The 20360-nt window shown below is 36.9% G+C and overlaps 1 protein-coding gene across 2 annotated transcripts in view; it reads right to left on the reverse strand.

The window, feature by feature from the left end:
- THSD4 (thrombospondin type 1 domain containing 4) overlaps nt 1-20360 on the reverse strand; it is a 288225-nt gene that overhangs the window by 12285 nt on the left and 255580 nt on the right. For both annotated transcript variants that reach the window (XM_032195197.1, XM_032195198.1), the window contains 6 exons: nt 18739-18914; nt 15530-15626; nt 14343-14585; nt 12020-12149; nt 10911-11115; nt 8291-8464 (listed from right to left, as the gene is read on the reverse strand). In XM_032195197.1, the coding sequence (XP_032051088.1) occupies nt 8291-8464; nt 10911-11115; nt 12020-12149; nt 14343-14585; nt 15530-15626; nt 18739-18914 (1025 nt within the window). The remainder of the gene's footprint in view (nt 1-8290; nt 8465-10910; nt 11116-12019; nt 12150-14342; nt 14586-15529; nt 15627-18738; nt 18915-20360) is intronic.

Raw genomic sequence — 20360 nt, forward strand, 5'->3', positions numbered from 1 at the left:
GTTCTTTACTATGTTTTTTAGCAGCAAAGGTGGCCAGTAACTAATATTCATCTTTCTCAACTTTTCACTGCTAAATTATGAAAGCTTGTATTATTTAGTGATATGCTGAGTGTATGTCACATATTTGGAGATGGTATGCATATGACCCATAAATCATGCAGGATAAATTCCATTTATCATGACTCTTTGTGCTCATATAGTTTGGTCATTCACCTCCTTCAGTGGGAAAGTCTCACATTCCACTGTTCTGGGCAGCATCAAACTGTTGACATTTAAAAAGCAAACATGCCTGGGAGATAAGCAATTCATGTGCTAGACTGTTTGTTGTTGTTGTTGCTTCTTTCTTTCTTAATCTTCGTTTTCTTTTCTTTGAAAACACATTTGTCATTTCATCTCTAGACCATGAAAATGAAAAAATGTGCAGCTTGCTGAAAGATACGTATATATAATTGAATTTAGCAATTACAAGCAATTATATTATACTAACCATGTAAAGAAAACCACAAGTAAATATACAGTGTATGGGAGAAAAGACACGTTTGATTGACGTTTCCAATCTTATTTTTAACAAACCAAGTAATTAGTTAGGAAAAGCTAGGCATAGTTAGGCATTACTTCCACAATGAACAGAACATCCCTTGTGAAGCAATGTAGCTCTGGGACATTTTTATATTTGGAATAAAAGTAAGAAAAAATTGAAGAGAACTGGTAATGAGACACAGAACTGCCCACTAGCTTAGGTTGGCTTCCACTGGCAATTGTACTAGAAAGGTTTCCCATCCAATAGTTCAGCTACAGAACAGCAGATGCCACTATCAGTAAGAGGCCAAACCACTACAGTTGCTCACCATCTCCCAGAGACACCAGGCACTGAATGTACAATTAGCTGCAAACCAGGCTTTAATCACACACCAAGGAATACTGGTTGTGTGAAATATGTAGTCATGTCATATTTATTCCACAGATACAGTATTGGAAAATAGTTTTCCCTCTACCAAGTCAGTTTCTTTCACAAGATATTCAATAGAAGAACAAATTATTTGCTGAAATGGAATCCCTAGAAAGCCAAAAAGGTGATCAAACTTTTTACATGTTTTACCTGTACAACTTGTACATTTTTTCAACAAGATACAATTCTGGAAATAACTAGGAATTCAAAATTTAAAGAGTTGCTTATGTACTCCAATGGAGTAGTAAAAAACTGCACTTCCTCCATCTACAAGATCAAATAATTGAGTGTCTCTTAAATGATTCCTTTAAATAGCACAATGAAACACATGTTTTTTGGTGGTGGTGCACAAGAAAATTTTCCACTTTCATATCAATGTGTGAAATAAACTCAGCTCCTCAGCAAACCACATTTGATGTCTGAGGAGGTCTTTTCAAAGTAAACTGACAGCATCTTGGAAATACCAAAATGATGTACATTGTGCTAAGTACTGAACATTTTCCCCTTTATGTAAACTAAAACTAAACTAAACCGATTTCAAAATGTTCCACTCCTAGGTAAACTGTTTAACTGAGCCCCATAAATGGCTGCCTTTCAAACCCACTGTACTAAAATAAGTTTTCTGTCTGTTCATATTTTATCCCAGCGAAGTTTGTTCAATTACATTATGCATAGAGAAATATGCATATACTCTGCAAATACTTTCCTTATTTCTAAGTAATTTTCATTTGACAATCTAATTTGCTTCTCTGCTTTGCAAACAAACAGAGCTGAGAACAAGTTTAGTCTATAAATTAATCCAGAAAATCTCCAGTCTTATGTTTTAAATGATTATGCATGAACGAGGCTTACATATCAAATAACAAAGGAAATTCCAAATGGGAAGGTATAGGGCAGTCCCACCCTCTGCTGCAAGATTTTACTACAGATTAACTACCCTCAAAGGATTTACACAGCAAACCTAAATGTGAATGTTTCTGAGTGAAGTATTTGTTTTTTCTTTTTTTCTTCTTCTTCCTTCAAGTAAAAATCTGCTGTGTGAAAGCCATGATTTCCAAAGCTAAGGCAGGGAGTAGGGAGTGTTTGGATAATAAATTCTCTCCCTTCAGTTTCTGCAACTGACACACCCACTACTGCCAATTTTGTGCCATTGATTTGTTGCATTAACACACAGTGACTGCCATAACCTAACTGTACGACATGTTTCCTTACAGAACCTGAAAGGAACTTCCATGATCTGCAACTTCTCTTTTCTGGTCCTATTATTAAAGATATTTCGTTTCATTTTCTTGTTTTAATTGGCAAAAATTCCCTCAAAAATGTTAGTCTGTGGAACACCCTCCCTAATTTTAAAGAGTTTGTCTTTTTTTCTCTTCTTGATGTCCGTTCCTCATCAGCTGAGTTTTAGAAGCTTTCCATTCCCATAAAAAAAAAAAAAAAAAAAAAAAAAAAAAAAAGGATAAAAAAAGAATCTGGTGCTCTTACAGTTGTCAGAAAACAACTGTAACAGCAGCCCAGGAAAATAAGGCTAGCTCCTGCAAAACTGAAAAGCTGCATGTGGAAGCCTGAATTTTTGTCCCATCCACACGGAGTGGCAAAGCAAGTAAAACCCTTTAACTATGCCAGCTCCTTCTGACTGATGTACCAGCACATGTCTTTGCCCTCAGCTGGGACTACAAGTACAGCTCATGGGAAAGTAGCAGCAAGAATCCTACCAACGGGGTCCAGAAGTTTTTTCACCCAGGTCTCAGCATCATTGCTAGTTTAATCAAGTTTTTAAAAACCAGTCAAATTAGTTCTTGTAAAATGTTTCCCCATTTGTACAGGATTTGTTTATCATGCTTTATTTATTTTATCACACTTTATTTATCTATTTATCTAAAACCCTATAGAGCACATCTGTGAAGGAAGTTAACAAGTCATCCTTAGCTATTCAAGTTCAAAGTCCAGGAGGAGGTTACATATGTTACTGCAGAGAGAGGCTTGAAAAATTGATCCTGATGAGAAAGCTTCTGCAGCTGATTTTTACTCCCACTTTGGAGCACTAGCAAAGCTAGTTCACCTGAGTGTATGGACAAAGTTAACTTCCCTTAGGAGATAAAATAGAGAAGACATTAAATGTTTTCACATGTATTCAATCACATTCAAAGAAGTGGGCTACAGGTGAAAAGCAAAGAGAAGGCTGGCGGTTTGGGGCTCTGTATGATGGCCCAGACTTGCCTGAATGAGGCTAGTTGGACAGCTAAGAGAAAATCTTGCTCACTGTACTAAAAGGCTGTGCCCTCCATACATGACATTTCCCAAAACAAGGAGAAGGCTTATGTGAGGCTTGTGATAGGTGAATAGAAATACAGTGGTGGGCATAATAGAAATAATACATCAACAGGTTTTAAAGCATTCAGCCTTGCAAATGGCAGTGTCTCCATACATGATCTGATTTAGTAAGAAAAACCAAAAAATTATTTTCCAGAATTTGATTTCTGGGAGACCTGAAACAGTAGGTCACACAAATATAGAGAAATATGTATTTTTAAGTAGCTTTTGTGAACACTGTGTATCTTTGTTCTTAATGTCACTGCTCCGTGATTAAATACTAGCCTGCCTTACTGTAATTCTAATCTCTGTGCATAACTTCCAGTATTAAGTTGCCTGCCTTTCCCTTAAAACCAAAGATATGACAGAAGCATGCTCTCGCCAGAACTCTCCTATCTGCCTTTAAACAAACCAGTTTGCTTTTGGCAGTTACACATTGTTTAGAAAGTCTAAAGCAGATGAATTTTGGCAAAGAGAGATCAGCTGGGGAGAATAAAAAATAAATTATCTGTAGGTTTTGGCCATGTCTTCTTCAAAACTCTCCTGGCTATATGTTCCATTGCGAATCATGAAGTTAGTTACAAATTTATGCATACAGAATGCAAAACTTCTACTTCCATATGATTTCCACATGAAAACCATGTAAAGGGATATTTTATGTTGTTTTAAATTTTAAACTGGGTAATCAAAAATAGCTAAAAATTACACAAACTCCATGGTGATCTCTTTGCTTTTATCTGTTCAGGATCCAGGAGATTTTACTTGAGCTATCCAGATTTAAATAAAGACCAGTGAAAGAGAAGTGTGAGGTACAATACGCTTTTGTGGTTCTACACCTTTGACTGGTCAACAAGCTGACTGGTACCTGATAGGAAATGTTTTAGGAGTGAGAGGAATAAGGCATTGATTTTTAGGAAGCATGCTGTAATTCTCTAATGAAAGCTACTATAGAAGCATTGCTGTTTCTCCTTTTAAAAATGACTAAAACCCAGAGCATGCATTTGATCAGTTTAGATTTTGTTCCCTGAGGAGGAACATTTTTTTCTTCCTTCCTTACATTCTATTTTGGCCTCAGAATCTCATTAATGTGTAAGAATTGTTTGTATTTTGGCTTCTTTTCCAAATATGCTCTAAATCAAATGAGAAACAAATGAACAGAGTAGATGGCAATGAGGAATAAACAAAAATGCAAGAAGGAAATGCTCCAGATAGTTGGCAGAAAACATTGGTGAATTTCCTGTTGCTGTAAATCAGGAGGATACAGTTTCCTGCTTCTGACCCATAGGAGAAGTAACTTTTCCAGCAATTAGAGCTATCCAAAAATTAGTTGTGAAATGTTTGCAAGGATCTCATCTACCCCCATCAATCCAATTTTGCTGCCGAGTTCAGTAAGGTTCACCAGGTTTACTCTGCTGATTAAAGGATGCAGTTTGGTGGCTCTGCAGTTTTAACTTGACTTCCTAAGTCAGTTAGGAGACAGGAAGCCATCTTTCCACAAATGCATTTTAGTACTTCATGAAGGTTTGCCCAGATTGTTTAAAGGTCTTCACCTTTAAGGATCTAAGGTGCTAAGGATCGTGTAGAAGACAAAGCCATGAAACTTAAATTAGTTCTCTTCATTTGTAATGAAGATAGAGAAATAAATGTATAGATGGGCACATAAAACGTAAGACAAGCCTTACTTTACTGCCAGAGACTTTTAACCTCTACTTTCTTTCCCACTGAAAGGAGTAAAAAATGGTGTCTACAACTACTTCAAAGCAGAACTTATAATTTTCAGAAAAATAACAGTTTGTTTCTTAAGGATAAATTGCTTTCTTACCTTCCTTTACATGGTCCATTGCAACCATTACAGTGTGCACATGGTTAGCTGTGCAGCTCATGGGCTTTGCAGGTAAAACAGTGTGTATAACATACATACACTGGACTCCGATACCCATTTAGTGAGAAGGCAGCCCAGTGTGCTTTATGGAGGAAAGATACACACAGTTCTCCCTGGGAAGGGGACAGAACTCCTACACACAGCTCTGTATGTAGACTTCAGTTTTTGGGTGCACATATACTATATTGTAGGTACATTTAGGATGTTTTAATTACAGAATCTTCCAATTTAGAACCCCCAAAACTATTAATGAAGATGAGAACTAAAATGAGTTTGCATCAGTTAAAACTTTGAAAGGTTTCCATAAAATAAGAAAAAAAAAATCCATTCACTAATCCTAAATCAGAGCATGCCCTTTTCTTAAAACACAGACGTGGCTATTCATCTCTTCTACTCTGTTTTAAAGAATACCTTTGTCACATTCTGCAGAAATATGCATCAATTATTAAACTGTGAAATTTAACATGTCAGTAGTAAAGACAATTGTCCTTTTTATGTTACTGTACTGTTTTTCCTGATGCTTCGCTAATTGACCAAACCTATATTGAATGCTCCATGTGTCATATAAATCCACATGTGGAAGTTTGATATATACCTTGCTGAAAGAGAAAGTATGTGCTTAACCAATCTTTGACAGGTGTCTGGAATCTCTACTTGCTGCACATGCATCAGTAGACATCAAGTGTTTGCAGAATGGGTTCAGAGAAGTACAGATCAGGCCTTATGATTGTATGACTTCTCTTATGACTGTAATCGAGTTTGAACTCAACCATTTTAAAGTTCCAACATTCTCAAAAGTTATGACACGTTCTTCCACCTCTTCTTCTTAGCCACGGCTGAAATGTCAAAATACAATAGAAAAGCCTGTTTTGTGGTTTTTCCAGCTGGGACGTGAAGTAGGCATGTAATAAATCTCACAAAGAAGGCCTGTTCTTGTGAGATTTCCACCACAGTTTTGCAGACTCAAGAGGTTTGAACAAGTTTTCTTTAAGCATCTGAACTTCTGGCTGCTTATCTGAACCATCACAGGTCTATGTTTATTGCTGAAATGTCGCTTTTTTTTTTTTTTTTAATTAAGAATTGTTTGGGGAAATTGCACACAGAAAGCCCATATGCCTGGGGTTACCCATTTCCATTCCATGACAGAACGCTCCCCTTCAGTATCCTTCAACAGAAACATACTTCTATACAAAGAGAAAGGTCTGATCCCAGAAAACAGATAGTGAGAAGTAGAGTCAGAAAGCTAATGGCCAAAGCCCTGCTATGCAATACTAGTGATTATTCCCATGTTCCGCTTTCATTGGAACCACTGCCATTAAATGCCTCTGAACATCCTTGTTAGGTATGTACGAACCTTTGAAGGTTCTGCACACTCCATTTGGAGTCTATTCCCCCCACACACCTTCCCACCCCCCCTCGAAATGACCTGTTCCTTTCACTATCTTTGTGAACCAAACTCCAAACTGATTGCTGGCAGAAGTAATGGTGAATAATGCCAGTTACAGTAGCAAGCATTTGGTATTAATTAATTAGTTCACTTATAAAAGCTGAGAAGAAAAAAAATATCCATTATTTTCTCTCTGACCCTAAAACATCTGCACTAAGAAAAAAACTCCAACATTTTCCACATTACCTGCTTCATATCTATGTCTCATTTAATACATATAAGTAAGCATAATAGCATTTTACAGTTCTAACATCCAGCTACAAAAAGTACTTTTAATTCTGCAGTTTAAAAAATACCAGTGTAGGATGATGAAGAAACACTGATGCTATGGTCTTCACTGGAATGTATCTGCTTTAACTGGTAGAACCCCACTAGCTGAGAGTAGCTGAAAATGGGGGTCTTTTTTTTTTTTTTCTTTCCTCAAGAAAGGTCGTCTTTGAGGATAGAATGCATTTTTCTTTCTCCTTTGTAAATACCACTTTAATAGCACTATAAAAAGAATGGCTCTAAAAGGTAAAAAAATAAAAGGCACTGTCATATACACTACAGGAAAATCTTTGCCATTTGCAATAATATCTGTAATTCAACTGGTACCTTTCTGTCCTGAGTGAACAAAAACTGGGAAAAGAAAGTTTAAATGATAACCACAAAGACTTAATAGCGTATAAAGATTTTTTTTTCTTCATAAAATCTACTTGAGTTGCCTGTGGGCTGAAAGTTTTACCAGCCTCTAACTGTAGCAAAGTTTGATCAGCCTTTTTAAAACTATATGACATACCAGGTACTTGTCTGATTTGTTAAGTTCCTCCCCCTTCTCTGCATATGAAACATAATGTAAATCTTTTCAGCGCCCAAACTAGCATGTAACCTTTGAGCCAGACAATCCCAGTTTTCAGAGATGCATTTAAAGCATTTAAATAATGAATCTGTGAAGTTAAGAAATCTTATGGTTTCTATGATAAATGAGATTATTTGCCTGCCAAAACAACCAGTTAAAGAAAAGGGAAATATTACCAGTATTTTATAGAGACTGGAAGCTCAACTTGTTTATAGATTAAACCTGATACACAAGAATCCACAAGAGGGACCAAAATACCAGGCTTGTCTTAGCCCATGCATATGAATATCACCGTTGAACATACTCTCTGAGTCCAATCATGAAACAAGGTAAATCACAACTCTTTTTATTGCTTTCATGCTGGTAATCAGACTCACTAGAATCAAAAAATACTTTTATGTTTGTGAAATACAGAAAATCTGAATCTACCTTGACTGTGCTTGTGAAGTTGTTCCTCTCTTTTCACAGGTATAGGAAAATTGTTTTATGGTTTCAACTTAAAGCCAAACATCAGGCCTCAAACCTCCACCACTTAAAAAAACAGTAGGGAAACTTTTAAAATCTGAAGCTTGAGACTCAGGGTTAAGCAAGGCAGAATAATAAATCTCAGCACACTCAGTGTTTTGGGAAGTTCAGACACAGATCCAGTTCTAAATCCAGATGTTTGGCCATGCACCCAGAGTCTTGCCCAATACCCGTGGGATCATTATTTTCTGTTTGCTCTTGCCTGTTTTACAGATCAAATGTAAACATGGAAAATAAGATCACTCCTTTTATACCTGTATACGTATTTTTTAATTCTGATGCACCTAAGTTGTTTTAGAAGATTTGGCAGCACACGGAGATAATGGGAAGCCTTACCCTGTCACTCCATTCTGTAAGGAACCAGCTCTTAGCACAGGGTCCCATGTCACAGTTCTCGATATCATTCGGCCGCAGCTTCATGTTACATTCCTCATCATCAACAATGTCTCCAAGGTTGCTGACACATTTCACATCTCGGGTCCTCTGCCCCACTCCACAAGGTACTGAACACTGTAACAAATGGTAGGTTGTATCAGGACTCTGGGCTGTAATTCTCACGTTTTTTCATGGAGCTGAAAATGTACAGCTCATTTATTCCTACTAACACATCCACAGAAGCTACAGAACTATTTTAGATTGTTAGGAATAGGGAATAAAATCACGTTAGTAGTTTCAAAACCATATTTTCAGTCTGTAGCATTCTACAGTATACTATGTAGATACATTTGGAAAACAAAAAAGCAAATCCTATCTTCAATGAGCCATGCTGTACCTAATCAAATTGAACTGCTGGTATGTGAATAGCAGGCTGACATACTATGCATAATTTTGATCTTGATCTATATACAGATATGAAGCAAGGGAAATGCAAAGAAAAACAACTTTTGAATCCCTCTTCAAAGTTCAGGCCTTATTCCCCTGCTCTCTTTTCGTCAATCTCAGACAAAACTGACAGGTATCAATGTCTCTGCCTGGCATGAAGCATCCAGATCATCAAGAAAAAAAAGGAACATTATTTTATGTTCTGTGTATGCATGATATGTTTTGATGAGTCCTGTAAACACTCTAGAATTAATGTAGAAAAGTCTCTGGGAATCTGGAGATTAAAGACCTGAGTACCTATGCACAAGGATAGTTAGTTGAGATTGCAAAGGCAACCTCATTGTTCTTCCCTTACTTTCAAATGCTTAACCATGTTTACTATATTTACATGTCCGAGTTATTACATAAAATATATTCCCTACAGCAAAATACCTTAAAGATCTTACCTTCAGCATGCAGTTACCTCTTCAACTGTTCACTCTAGAACATTTGCCTTTAAAACCCAGACCAGACGCATGAAGCAAGTCATTACACAGCAAAACGCTAATCAAAACAACTACCCTGTTCTTTGTCAAAAAGCGGTGATTTGACCAGTTACCCTCAAAGTCTATCCTTCAAACTTAAAATTATTACAATGCTATTTCTTCATTGTGATCAAAGTTTTTTTTACATTTGCATGTCAGGAAAAATGGTCAGCACTAAAGTCTTAAGATGGGTTTACTTCTAAGATCACAGACCTGTCTCTAGAGCAAAAACCTTATTGTACTTCAACAAGAACAAAAAAAAATAAATGTTCTGCTGAAAACACAGTTTCCAAATGCAATTGCTTCTTTCCTTATAAGTGAGTCTTCCATACGCCAAAAACTTTAATTCTACTTCCAAGAGGAAATTGATCACAGAATTTTACTGGGATTACTCCTATATTCAACCAGCTACAATTTCTAAAATATTTGTGTATGTTGATTCACTATAAGCAGTAAAGCTCTAAAGGCTGTCTGCACACTAAAATACTTCTCAAAATGTAATAATACATAAACCATCTAATCTTTTCTTAGGTGCAACACAAAGGTAAAGTTTTGATTATTTTATTAAGGGCAAGTTTACTGTCCTTTAGCCGCAGATAAATTTTAAAATATGGTGAATACATTTCCTTACATTTGACTGGCTAGGTATTTATATGTTTTTTATGTCTGTTTTTTATCTCAACACATCACCAATACTTCATGACTAGGGGGTTAATAATGCCCCCATTAACCTCAGAAATGCGGACATTTAAGGAATGAACCCATGCAGATCGAAGCCACATAAAATCTGTGGCATGACTCCATAGCCTACCATGACAACTGTGTGGACAGAAAGCTGTGCTTCTACTGGCAATGCAGCTAGCTACACTGGGGAATTAGGAGCAATGAAGCTCTTCAATAGAAAGGAAAAAGAAGGTTTAGGTTCAGTGTTAAGCTGCCATTTTTCAAGGACTATCCACCCACATAATTCAGCACTTCTGTGAATTTTTTTTTTTGCTTTGCTTTGCTGCTAACTGAAAAGAGACTTGTTTATCACTACACTTAACACACCAGAATATTTCTTCTCTCTACACAATGGCTGTGAAAGTATCTAGGACGGTTGTCAGGTTGGCCAAAACTTTTGTAAACAACACAAAACCATACCATTCACTTTTATCTGAAAGACTTGGCATAGCCTCAAACCAACTATAGCTACGGCAAATACTGACTGTCTCTAAACTTAACACATATATAAGGTTAAATCAGTCCTGTAACTAAACACTACATGCTAAGAAAAACAACAAGAAGTTTGCTACAATAGGCAAACCTATTAGCTGTCTCCCAACTCTATTTCATATAGTACTTAAAAAGAAATAAAAAATCATTGTTCAGAAAGCTTGTGTGCTTCTGTACATACATATCTATGTGTTTTGTTCTATGCAATCGCTCTTTTTCACCTTCTGAAAACTAACAGTCATAACCATGCAGGGTATTTCTGAATTAAGATTCACTTACTTCCAAGGCTTTCCACATTCCACTTCCACCAAATTTCATGTTTGATTAGTGATACCTATAAGAAAATTCTTGTTCTCTTCTGAGGTTTATGCCCCAAATTAATCAATCGTACTTACTGAAGTCCATTCTGTCCTAATCTGCCATTCACTGCAGATCTTCAGCTGGCAAGTGCTGGTTGTCTCTGGTTTCTCCAGGTGATGACAGCGGTATTGCTGAACTGTCAAGGTGCGATTGGCATATATTTGTCTGCATAATATCTGTCGATGCTGCATACCAAGGCCACATGTTTTGCTGCACTCAGACCACTCCCCTATATCCCAGCTACAGAAAAGGGGGGAAAAAAAGAAGTTAAAAAAAAAAAAAAAAGAGGGCATCTCATTCAGTGAAGATTCATCTAATACTACCTCAACAGAACTCTAAGGACATGATTTTGATGCTGGTAAAGAATCTTAAAATAATACTTAAGCTTCTGCACGCAGAACTGAATCCTTTATGAAGAGAATATTATATACTTAGAAATGATCTACCTGATGCTAATAAGTATGCATTTATGAATTTGTATTTTAATAAATAATATTTTAAATAAATATTTACACATCTCTGTTTACATTCTTGATAGTGTCCTCTGTAAAATCAAAATAATTTAAAAAATGAATTAATATGAATTGTTAGAAAAAAAAAAAGGTGAGAAAAACACTTGCTGATAGAAAGTATCTCCAAGTAAAATACTCCAGAACAGTCGCATATGAGCCTGTGATACCAACAGAACTAGAAACAAGGTATACCAGTTTGGGATCCAACTTCTGAGCTGAAGAACTACTTAATTCCAGGAAAGAGAAGTCATGTTTATGAAGGGGCTGTTGAGAGTGCTATCAGGCAAATCTCATCTTTAAGTATGACACCATGCAATGAACAGTTGGGTACTGCAGCACGCTGATCCAGTGTGAGGTGATATAACCTACAGAGCCTCTTCTTTAGACAAGCTTTTGCAGACTATCACTTGAAAAAAAGAGTTCCCATAGAGAGACCACAGGTATAGTGTGTATGCCTGAACAATCACACAAACTTTGAGAAATTACTAGACTGACTTGCTGCTCACTTCATGACAGAAACACAAGTTTTCAACACAAGTTCAAACTACTTTCATATGTAGGATATCTTATTGCATGTGCAAAACTTCAGTGACATTGGCTTATTTCAGTTGACTTAAACACTAATATCTTACAAAGCTGGACATGGGAAGAGGTTGCAAGCCTCCTCTTCTGGAATAGGTTTGGTGCTGCTGTCACAGTAACTCTCAGGAACCTCCTCATGAGTGATTCTGTTGACACAGTGGAAAATTGGGTACTGGGACCCTGAAATTAAAAAGAAAATTAAGTGATGCTTTGCAAAAGATACTGCAGTATGAGCTGTTCATATCAATAGCATTGAAAGGCATACGATAACAACAGGAAATCTAAGATTTTATCCAAAATTTCCAAACATAAGTGAAAACTATACTGTTTACATTGTAATATTAAGAAAAGTGCTTAGTATATAGAGAGTACAGCATGGCGTTGTATTAAAGGCTGAGAAAACATGCTGCTTGGTCTGCATGAAATCATCACAATGCAGAGATTACAAACATCATGTATTCATGCAAGTGGAAAAATGCAGCCAAGCAGCCAGGCCAGAACATATGCTTTAGAAGAGTAAAGATTTAGCAGTCATCCTTTTCTGCTTCTGGAAAGAGACTGAACCTCCACCCTTTAAAGTTATCTTGGAAATGAACACATCCAAATACTACTCACTTCACCTTAGTTTTGAGATGATTTGTAAGATAAATCTTACAGATGAAATATTACTGTTGACTGCAGACTTGTTAAATATGACAGCTCTCCATACTTACTGCAGTGTACCAGCCCCTTCTCTCTCTGGACAAGAGAGAGAGGGATGATGTGCTAAAGATACCTCACTTCCCTGACAGGATTCAGTAGAAGTTTCCATACCATTCTAGCACACCTATTTTCTCAGTCGTCTTAAATGGAAATCTGGGACAAGAGTTGGTAGAAGTTCTCATGTGAAGCATTTTAACTTTTTAAAAATAGTAATAGCCTTCTCTTTTTTCTCCAAGTTTTAATAAAAAGTGCTTTGAAATCTCTCAGCTTTTCATCAAAACTGTTAATTTATCATCTCCTTTTCCTTATTTAACATAAAAATCCATTTTCTTTCCTTGTTTCTATTCACAACTTAAAAATTCCTAACGATACTTGACTCTGAAAGGTTTGTTTTGAGAGAAAAAAAAAGAAGAAAGACTGGGTATCATCTACATTTTTGTATTAAGAAATAATAAACTAGTAGAAAAAAAGAAAACATGGAAAAAGGAATAAAAAAAAACAAACAAGACTGCTCACATGAAATGAAAACAAAGCCTTAAACAGTACAAGATTTCTTTCTGATGATTTTCAATCAATTTTTTATCAGCCCATATAACCTGGTTTGACTTTTCCTTCAGAGACACATACTTTCTGCTACCAGAAAAAAGTCTCTAGTATATTTATAAACATTTATGCAATCGAGAAGCAATTTTGAGTGTCAATATCGATGTGTTGTTACTTATTTTTTTTAGCTCTACCTGTATCTGTAACATGGACACTCATCTGGCCTTGGACCAAATTCATAAAGCATTCTATTACTACAGAAAGAAACTAATTAGGAAGTGAATGTTCTCAATGTAGATGAACTGGTGAGAGTTGTCCTAGCTGAGTTCCCTCAATGGTAGGTCTTTTATTTCAAAGCTCTGTGATTTTTCAGAAGTGTTGATGGCTGGCCATGTACAGTAAAAACAAATTTCACTTTTAAGATACAAAAGTCTACTTTTCCCCAAAACTGATTATGTCATGCATTACTGAATCTGTGGTCACTGTGAACATCTTATGGCAAAGATTAACCTGGGAAGCCCAAGACAGGGAATCTATCACCTCCCATAGGCTCACTGATTACCAGCCCCTTTCATTCTCCTCTTCCTTCTCACTTCTACCCAATGAAAACCCTAGTTTTCTAAAGGCACATTATTGCTGTTCCAGCAACGCTCAAGGAGGTGAAGATATATCTGATGGAATCTCTGTGAAATCTTCCCATACAGATCAGAAAGCTGTTGACAAACGCACAGAAAACATGGAGGTTGTATCAGACAAAGCTGGAGAGGATGGAAGGATAAAGAATGCCAAAGAATGTTGAGGAAAGCAGCTGTGTGACAAGGGTGTGAGAGACAGCAGCTTGCCATAAAATCCTGAAATACTTCCCTTCAGAAGCAAATGCTATATGTACTCTTTTATTTTTTATATTTTAAATTTTGTTATTTCTGGTGTTTTAAATAGATGCACACTTCATAGCATAGGTATGTTTTTTGCTCAAAAGTTAACAGAAAAAAACGGGTCTAGCAATGGTTTGTACAGCAGTGCTGCTGAATATTCAACACTGCTTCTTCCCTCCATGTTTCTTCTCTCCCACACTGGAACCCTCCTGTGGGTCATCTATTTACTGTGCATGCTGTATGAAGCACTTACCTTTCCCACATGTAGTGGTACACTCAGTTTTTCCAATCTGTTTCCAGTTGTGCTCTCGGTTTTGTCTTGGTGGCTGCACAGCAGGCACCTGGTTTTCTGGCTGATGAGAAGGAAATCTTCCTGGCTGAATAACTGGAAAAGTTCCAGCTGCCTGTCCAGTAAGAGTGTCCATCTCCCTATGCAAATCCTCCTCATCATGATTTGTACTTTCTGGCATTTCTAACTGACCATTCAAGGGCTCTCCTATGATGTGAAAAAAAAAAAAAATTAGCATAATTAGCCTCATGTGCTATTATCAGTCTGTTTTCATTCACTAATACTCAGAACACTGCAGCATCATTAAACTGGAAAGCAGCTTTAATCTGCTATGCAAAGACTTCCTAACAGTGCTCTGTGAAGACTGTGTTGTTTTAAATTAAGACAACCAAGTCTCAGCCAGCATTACAGAGAAAATTAATACAATAAGAATTTAAGATCTTAATACATTAAGAACTGAAGATTCTCACGTCACACTGTAGAATTAATGTGCACTGTCAAAATTTCCTAGAGCATTTTGTGTACCATGCTCTATTTTTTGCCTCCCCATATCACAGTACAGTTGCTCCTTGTTACAAACAAACTGCACAAACACTTAGAAAGTTGTCAGAGCAAGTCATGAACAGTAAAAGTAGGACCAAAATCACTTGTACAATTTCTACTGTAGTTCAGAATTGCATATTGGTACGTACAACACATTGCCATAGCACAGAATCAGGAGCATGATCTGTCCAGATTATAGCCTGGGGAGGTACCAGTTTTGTATTTGGTCCTCTCCAAGTAGGAGAGGAAAGAGAAACTGAGAAGGGTTGTTTGAAATTAGCTCAAGCTCTGAAGAGAAAAGTCATGCACGATTTCATTTCTGAGACATGATTACAACACTCCAGCTCAAGTAAAGCCACGGTTAAAATTTTAACAACAAAATTATTACTGAAAATATAAATACGTGACCAGATTCCCCGCTACACAGGACAATATAAATTCACTTCAGTTCAGAGATCTATGCAGACATCTCTTCCAATGAGTAGGGAGAATTCCAGGCCTCTCCCAGATCAATGGCAGCATTTACACTGAACTTAACAGTATGAATTTCTCCATTAACTTACTGGGTAACAGAATGTATTTAGTATTAGAAAATAGTGGTATTTTACCTGGCCTCCTGTGAGCAAGCAACTGAGGACTAATGACATTGTCTCCTGGAATGATATACTCATAATGTATACCCGGGTTAGGCTGCTGATGTATCATCTAAAAAGAAAAACAGCCATACAGTCACTTCTTCCACTTGCTATATTACTAATACTAAATATGTACTTGAACTGATCAACAGTGTAACATTATTTATCATTGGTCATGATAGAAATAAGGGTTGATGATAGTGTTTAAAAATGAAAAAAAAAAACAATTTGTTTCCTGAAAAAGTAAGACAATACAGGTTACTATGTTTGCAAACTGAACTAGCTTGTGATGGCAGAGACACTGTTTCTCTAAATATTCCTTAACAACTGTAAAGCTGACAGGCTCTGGGCAAGCAGGGCAGGGCCTGGCTTCTCACCAGCCTGGACAGCAGGAGGAGATGGTCCTGAGGACACCAAAATAGTCTCTGACTGGAAGAGCTTGACAGATGCCTTAGGAAACACGAGCAAGGAAGAAACAAGGCACAGAAAAATAAATACCACAGACCCTGATCTGCAAATCAAGCTGCCTTTTTTATGGTTTATCAGTTGTACATGAACAGAGCACCTGCAAATCCAATTCCTTCTTTCATCACTGTGCAGGTACTTCTGCACCACTCGGCGGAGACTCAACAACCAACTTGCAAGTCACTATTATGCTATTCTCACCATAAGCATTGCTCAACAAAGATGAAGTGAACAGGTTACAAAGGCTTGTTACAGCAACTGAAGAGTGCCTGTGCAACCCTCCTGCATCCTTCCATGGTAGGTTTCAGCCAAATAAAAATGTAATGTACTTGCAGACAGACTCCACGTCTTTATATATAGCCACAGCAATTCTTTGAAGTGTTCTTTATGAACATGGGTAGGAACTTCAAACTTTTCTGGTTTAAGTATGAAAACAAAGCCGAGTGGTTTCAGAAGACTGCATGCTGCACAACCCCATAGGAATTGACATGAGCATGCCTCCAAGTCGGTTCCTGTATTTTCACCTAAGCAGACAGGTACCATAAACCCTGAGCAAGATATAATCTTATGAATGCTTTTAAAAACTGTTAGCAGCATACTCTGTTCTCAGCAGTTTTTTGTGCTGCTGAGAGGCTGGGAACACTCACGTTAGAAATGTAAGGATGCCATCAGCTGCTAACTTCACTAATTTATCTCTGATTACTTCAGAACTGCTTCTACTCTTAAATTCTTTGTGGGGATTGGTCAGGCAGATGCCTTGAAGTAATCTAAGTTGAAATAAGTTTAAAGCAAAAAAAAAACAAAGAACAGCAAAACAAAATGTAATAATTATAATAATTAAAAAAAAAAAAAAAAACAAAAACACAGAACAAAACAAACAAACGAAAAAAGAAACAAACCCATGAAACACTAGAGCTTGCAGTAGTTCTCTGGTCCTGATAAACCATAGGCCAAAAAGAAAAGGGTTGTGCTATGTACCTAGACATCTCTTTTCCTCCACATTTTGAAAGTGGAAAAAAAAGACAGTATGATCTTAGGAAGAAGGAACAGAAAGCCATTTGGAGCTCCCATCTGCAAATCTCTTCATTTTTCTACACAAAGAGTAAAGATTGAGACTACAGATGAAAATAGAATTGCATGATTCAGGAACCACAGGACAAAGACTGAAAAAAAGACATCCATATCCATTTGTGGCTGCAAATTTCAAACACATAAAAGAATTTGTGTCATGCTGATGCTCGATTTTCTTTCAGCTAGCACTCTCCATATTTATCTTCCCAATTGTACTAAAAAATACAAAGACACTATTCTGTCAGCTAATAATGAATTCTAATATTCCTCATATCTACAAGAAACATCTCAGATAAGAGTCCAGTCAAATTAGATGTGACAATCCACAGTAGCAGCCCCAGAGGAAAGCTAATAAAGCTGTGTCCATCATGCTAGCAAAAGGGAGAGAAAAAAGAGACTAAGCATAAACTAAAACATTAGGTTATGATATAATTAAGCTTAAGTCTTTTTATGATATTTCTTTGAAAGTATCTGTTTAATCCATTTCTTGATTCTTTTCTCTCTGGGTCATTGTGTACTAGGCATCTATCAGATGGCAATAAAAACTTAAAGAAAACCCCAGTTGACAGCATCATGTAAACACACAGTGGCACATATATATTTTATAAACGCAGAGTCTGCACTGCAGAGTCTAGGTACCCGGTCACTTCCAGGTTTTAGCCAGTCTTACATTGCCACTAATCAGAAAGTATGCAACAAGAAGTAATGCTTGCATAATTATTATTTGTTTTAATAAGACATCACATAGCAGATGGAGAATGACTTTGCCAACATCTAACTTTTTCCAGCTGAGGAATCAGGGTAGTTAGTATTTTTCTATGAAACAACCCAGCACGTGCACTTTTCCATCACTTACTGCACTTAATGGCAAAAAAGCCATAGCTGGATGAAACAACCAGTATCACCATTCCATCTCTTTTTTTCAACTATTGCACTTTTCTGTATGAAAAGTATAACCTCAAAACACATCATTTGTCTTAGAATAAGTTATAATCAGGTCCAATTACATTTTTATTTCAATATGATGCAATAAAAACCTGTCCCAACTGAAGTAAATAGATTTTGCACTACAATTCCCCAATCCTGACTACAATTTGACTTCTCACTTACCTTATCTAACAGCTATTATATTTATAATCTTCATGTTACAGCTTCCTATTAAAGCTGTCCCACTTCAAAAAACACGTTCTTTAGTTTTCTGGACCTACAGACCTACATTTCTTTTAAAGAAAACTGAGATGGTATCACTCTGTGAGAGGCCTCATCTGATTTAGGTATTTGATTCGGTTCACTGTAAAATTAAACTACTCCAAATTTGCTTGAGTACCAAAGTAACCAGAAAAAAAATAGTCCCCCCAAAATACCCACATCTGTATGCTTTACTTTCATTTTACTGAACAATTAAAATTGGTTTTACTAAATCAGTAAAGTCAGAGAGAAAGGCTTCACTGATACTTAGATTTCCTAGGGTCTGGAGCAAACTAGGGTTAATAGGGCACAATAGCAAGATATCCAAAATACTGTTTCAAGATTAAAGGAACAATACAGTAACAAAGTATGGGCAATGAATGCAATTACAGTGTTGCATGTTAACAGCAAAAACAAATTTTCCATTAGGAAGATTAACCTAGCTACAGGAAACTTACATAGACATCAAGGACTTCATTTGTTGGGCCATCAGCTAAAAATGACTCCCCTGCAGTACTGGAGATTTCATTTGGGCGTTTATAAGTGAACATTGTCCCACCACCTTCATATCTTCCAGGTCGATCAATCGCCCAGTTTCCATTGATGATGGACCGTCCCGATCGACTCCGCAACGCTGTAGAGGATAGGGACAGAAACACAAGGACTTTGATCAGAGGAAATCACCTTCATGTACTGGTGTCGTGTGGCTGCTAAAAACAGAGTTAAATTCATAGTTATGAAAAAAAATCAAGTTTAGATAGCTTTTCCTGAATACTCATAGTTTTATGCTGCAAGAAAAGAAAGACAATTTAGAGATAGCTTGGTAATCTTTTTCAGCAGTTTCTCAGAGGATGCCATGTGACCAAGCCAGCAGCATACACCAAGCACATGCAAATGCCAAGGAAGTGGTTTTCCTCGCCTGCTTTCCCACTGAACTGACAATTTTACGAATTATATACAATAGAATGCAGATACAGAAAACCATTACAATAGACAATGCAGAAGCACCAGACAGTCAGTTTATGGACACATGAATGTCCTGGTTTGCCAAATATTCCAATTAGTCTTCATGAAGCTGTTTGGCTACTCTCTCCATTTCCTTTTCAAAACACTTTCTTTGCCAGAGCACCTGCAGAGCCCTTAGCTGCAGCACGGTGTGGAATGACAAGCCATCTGAAAATGCCACGAGGATCTCTTGCATAAGGAAAAGTGGCTTGTAAATCAGATACTAGGTGGGAAGCATAAAATCTGGATTCAATCACAGAATCATAGAACGGTTTGTCTTGGAAGGGACCTTTAAATATCATCTAGTCCACCCCCCAATTTCATTGTTCTCTAGCACTCCTCTGTTGAAAGAAAACGTTTTGTATGAAGAGGAAAATTCCATAGTTACAAAGATGCAAACAAATATAAGCATACTGATTAAAAAATCAATTATTAATACACAGCCTGCACCCCAAATAAGGGAAAGTAATTTTAAAAAAGGTTTGTAAATTCAAAGGGAATACTCCTCACACAATGCATCAAGGTGTCGAGGTAAACACTTTAGTAAAATTCAAGAAAGGGCTGGTAGATTTTTAAAAGATCTATACAAGTAAGTAACTGCAAAGGAACACCCTGATATTTAAGGTTTGAACCTTATAATATCCTGTATATATTAAGTCAAGGCCTCTAACTTGAGCAAATTATTTTCTATTTACCAATTGCATATTCTGAACACTAGCTCATGAAATTTCACCAAATATCTGTTGGTCTCCACAAAATACATGGAACTCAACAAACTGCAGCTTAATCCACAGAACCATGCCTGTAATCCTACTAGAGGTACCTGCTGATATGCAGGCCTAAAGAAAATCCGGCACAGAAGGAATCAGAACAGAACATACCAGAGAGGACAGTGTCCTCTCTTGTTCAGTTCACAGCTCAAAGTCTTTTTCCCCCGTGGGAATATTTGGTGCTGACCAAATTTGCATCACCTTGATAAAATTGTCTACAGAAGCGGACTGTATAGTGTTTTTGAAAAAATTTGTAAATAGTGCTTAGGTACAATCGCATATCTGTGCCTCTTGTAAGTCCTTCC

The sequence above is a fragment of the Aythya fuligula genome, chromosome 11, assembly GCF_009819795.1.
Source record: "Aythya fuligula isolate bAytFul2 chromosome 11, bAytFul2.pri, whole genome shotgun sequence".
In the NCBI taxonomy this organism is placed as follows: Eukaryota; Metazoa; Chordata; class Aves; order Anseriformes; family Anatidae; genus Aythya; species Aythya fuligula.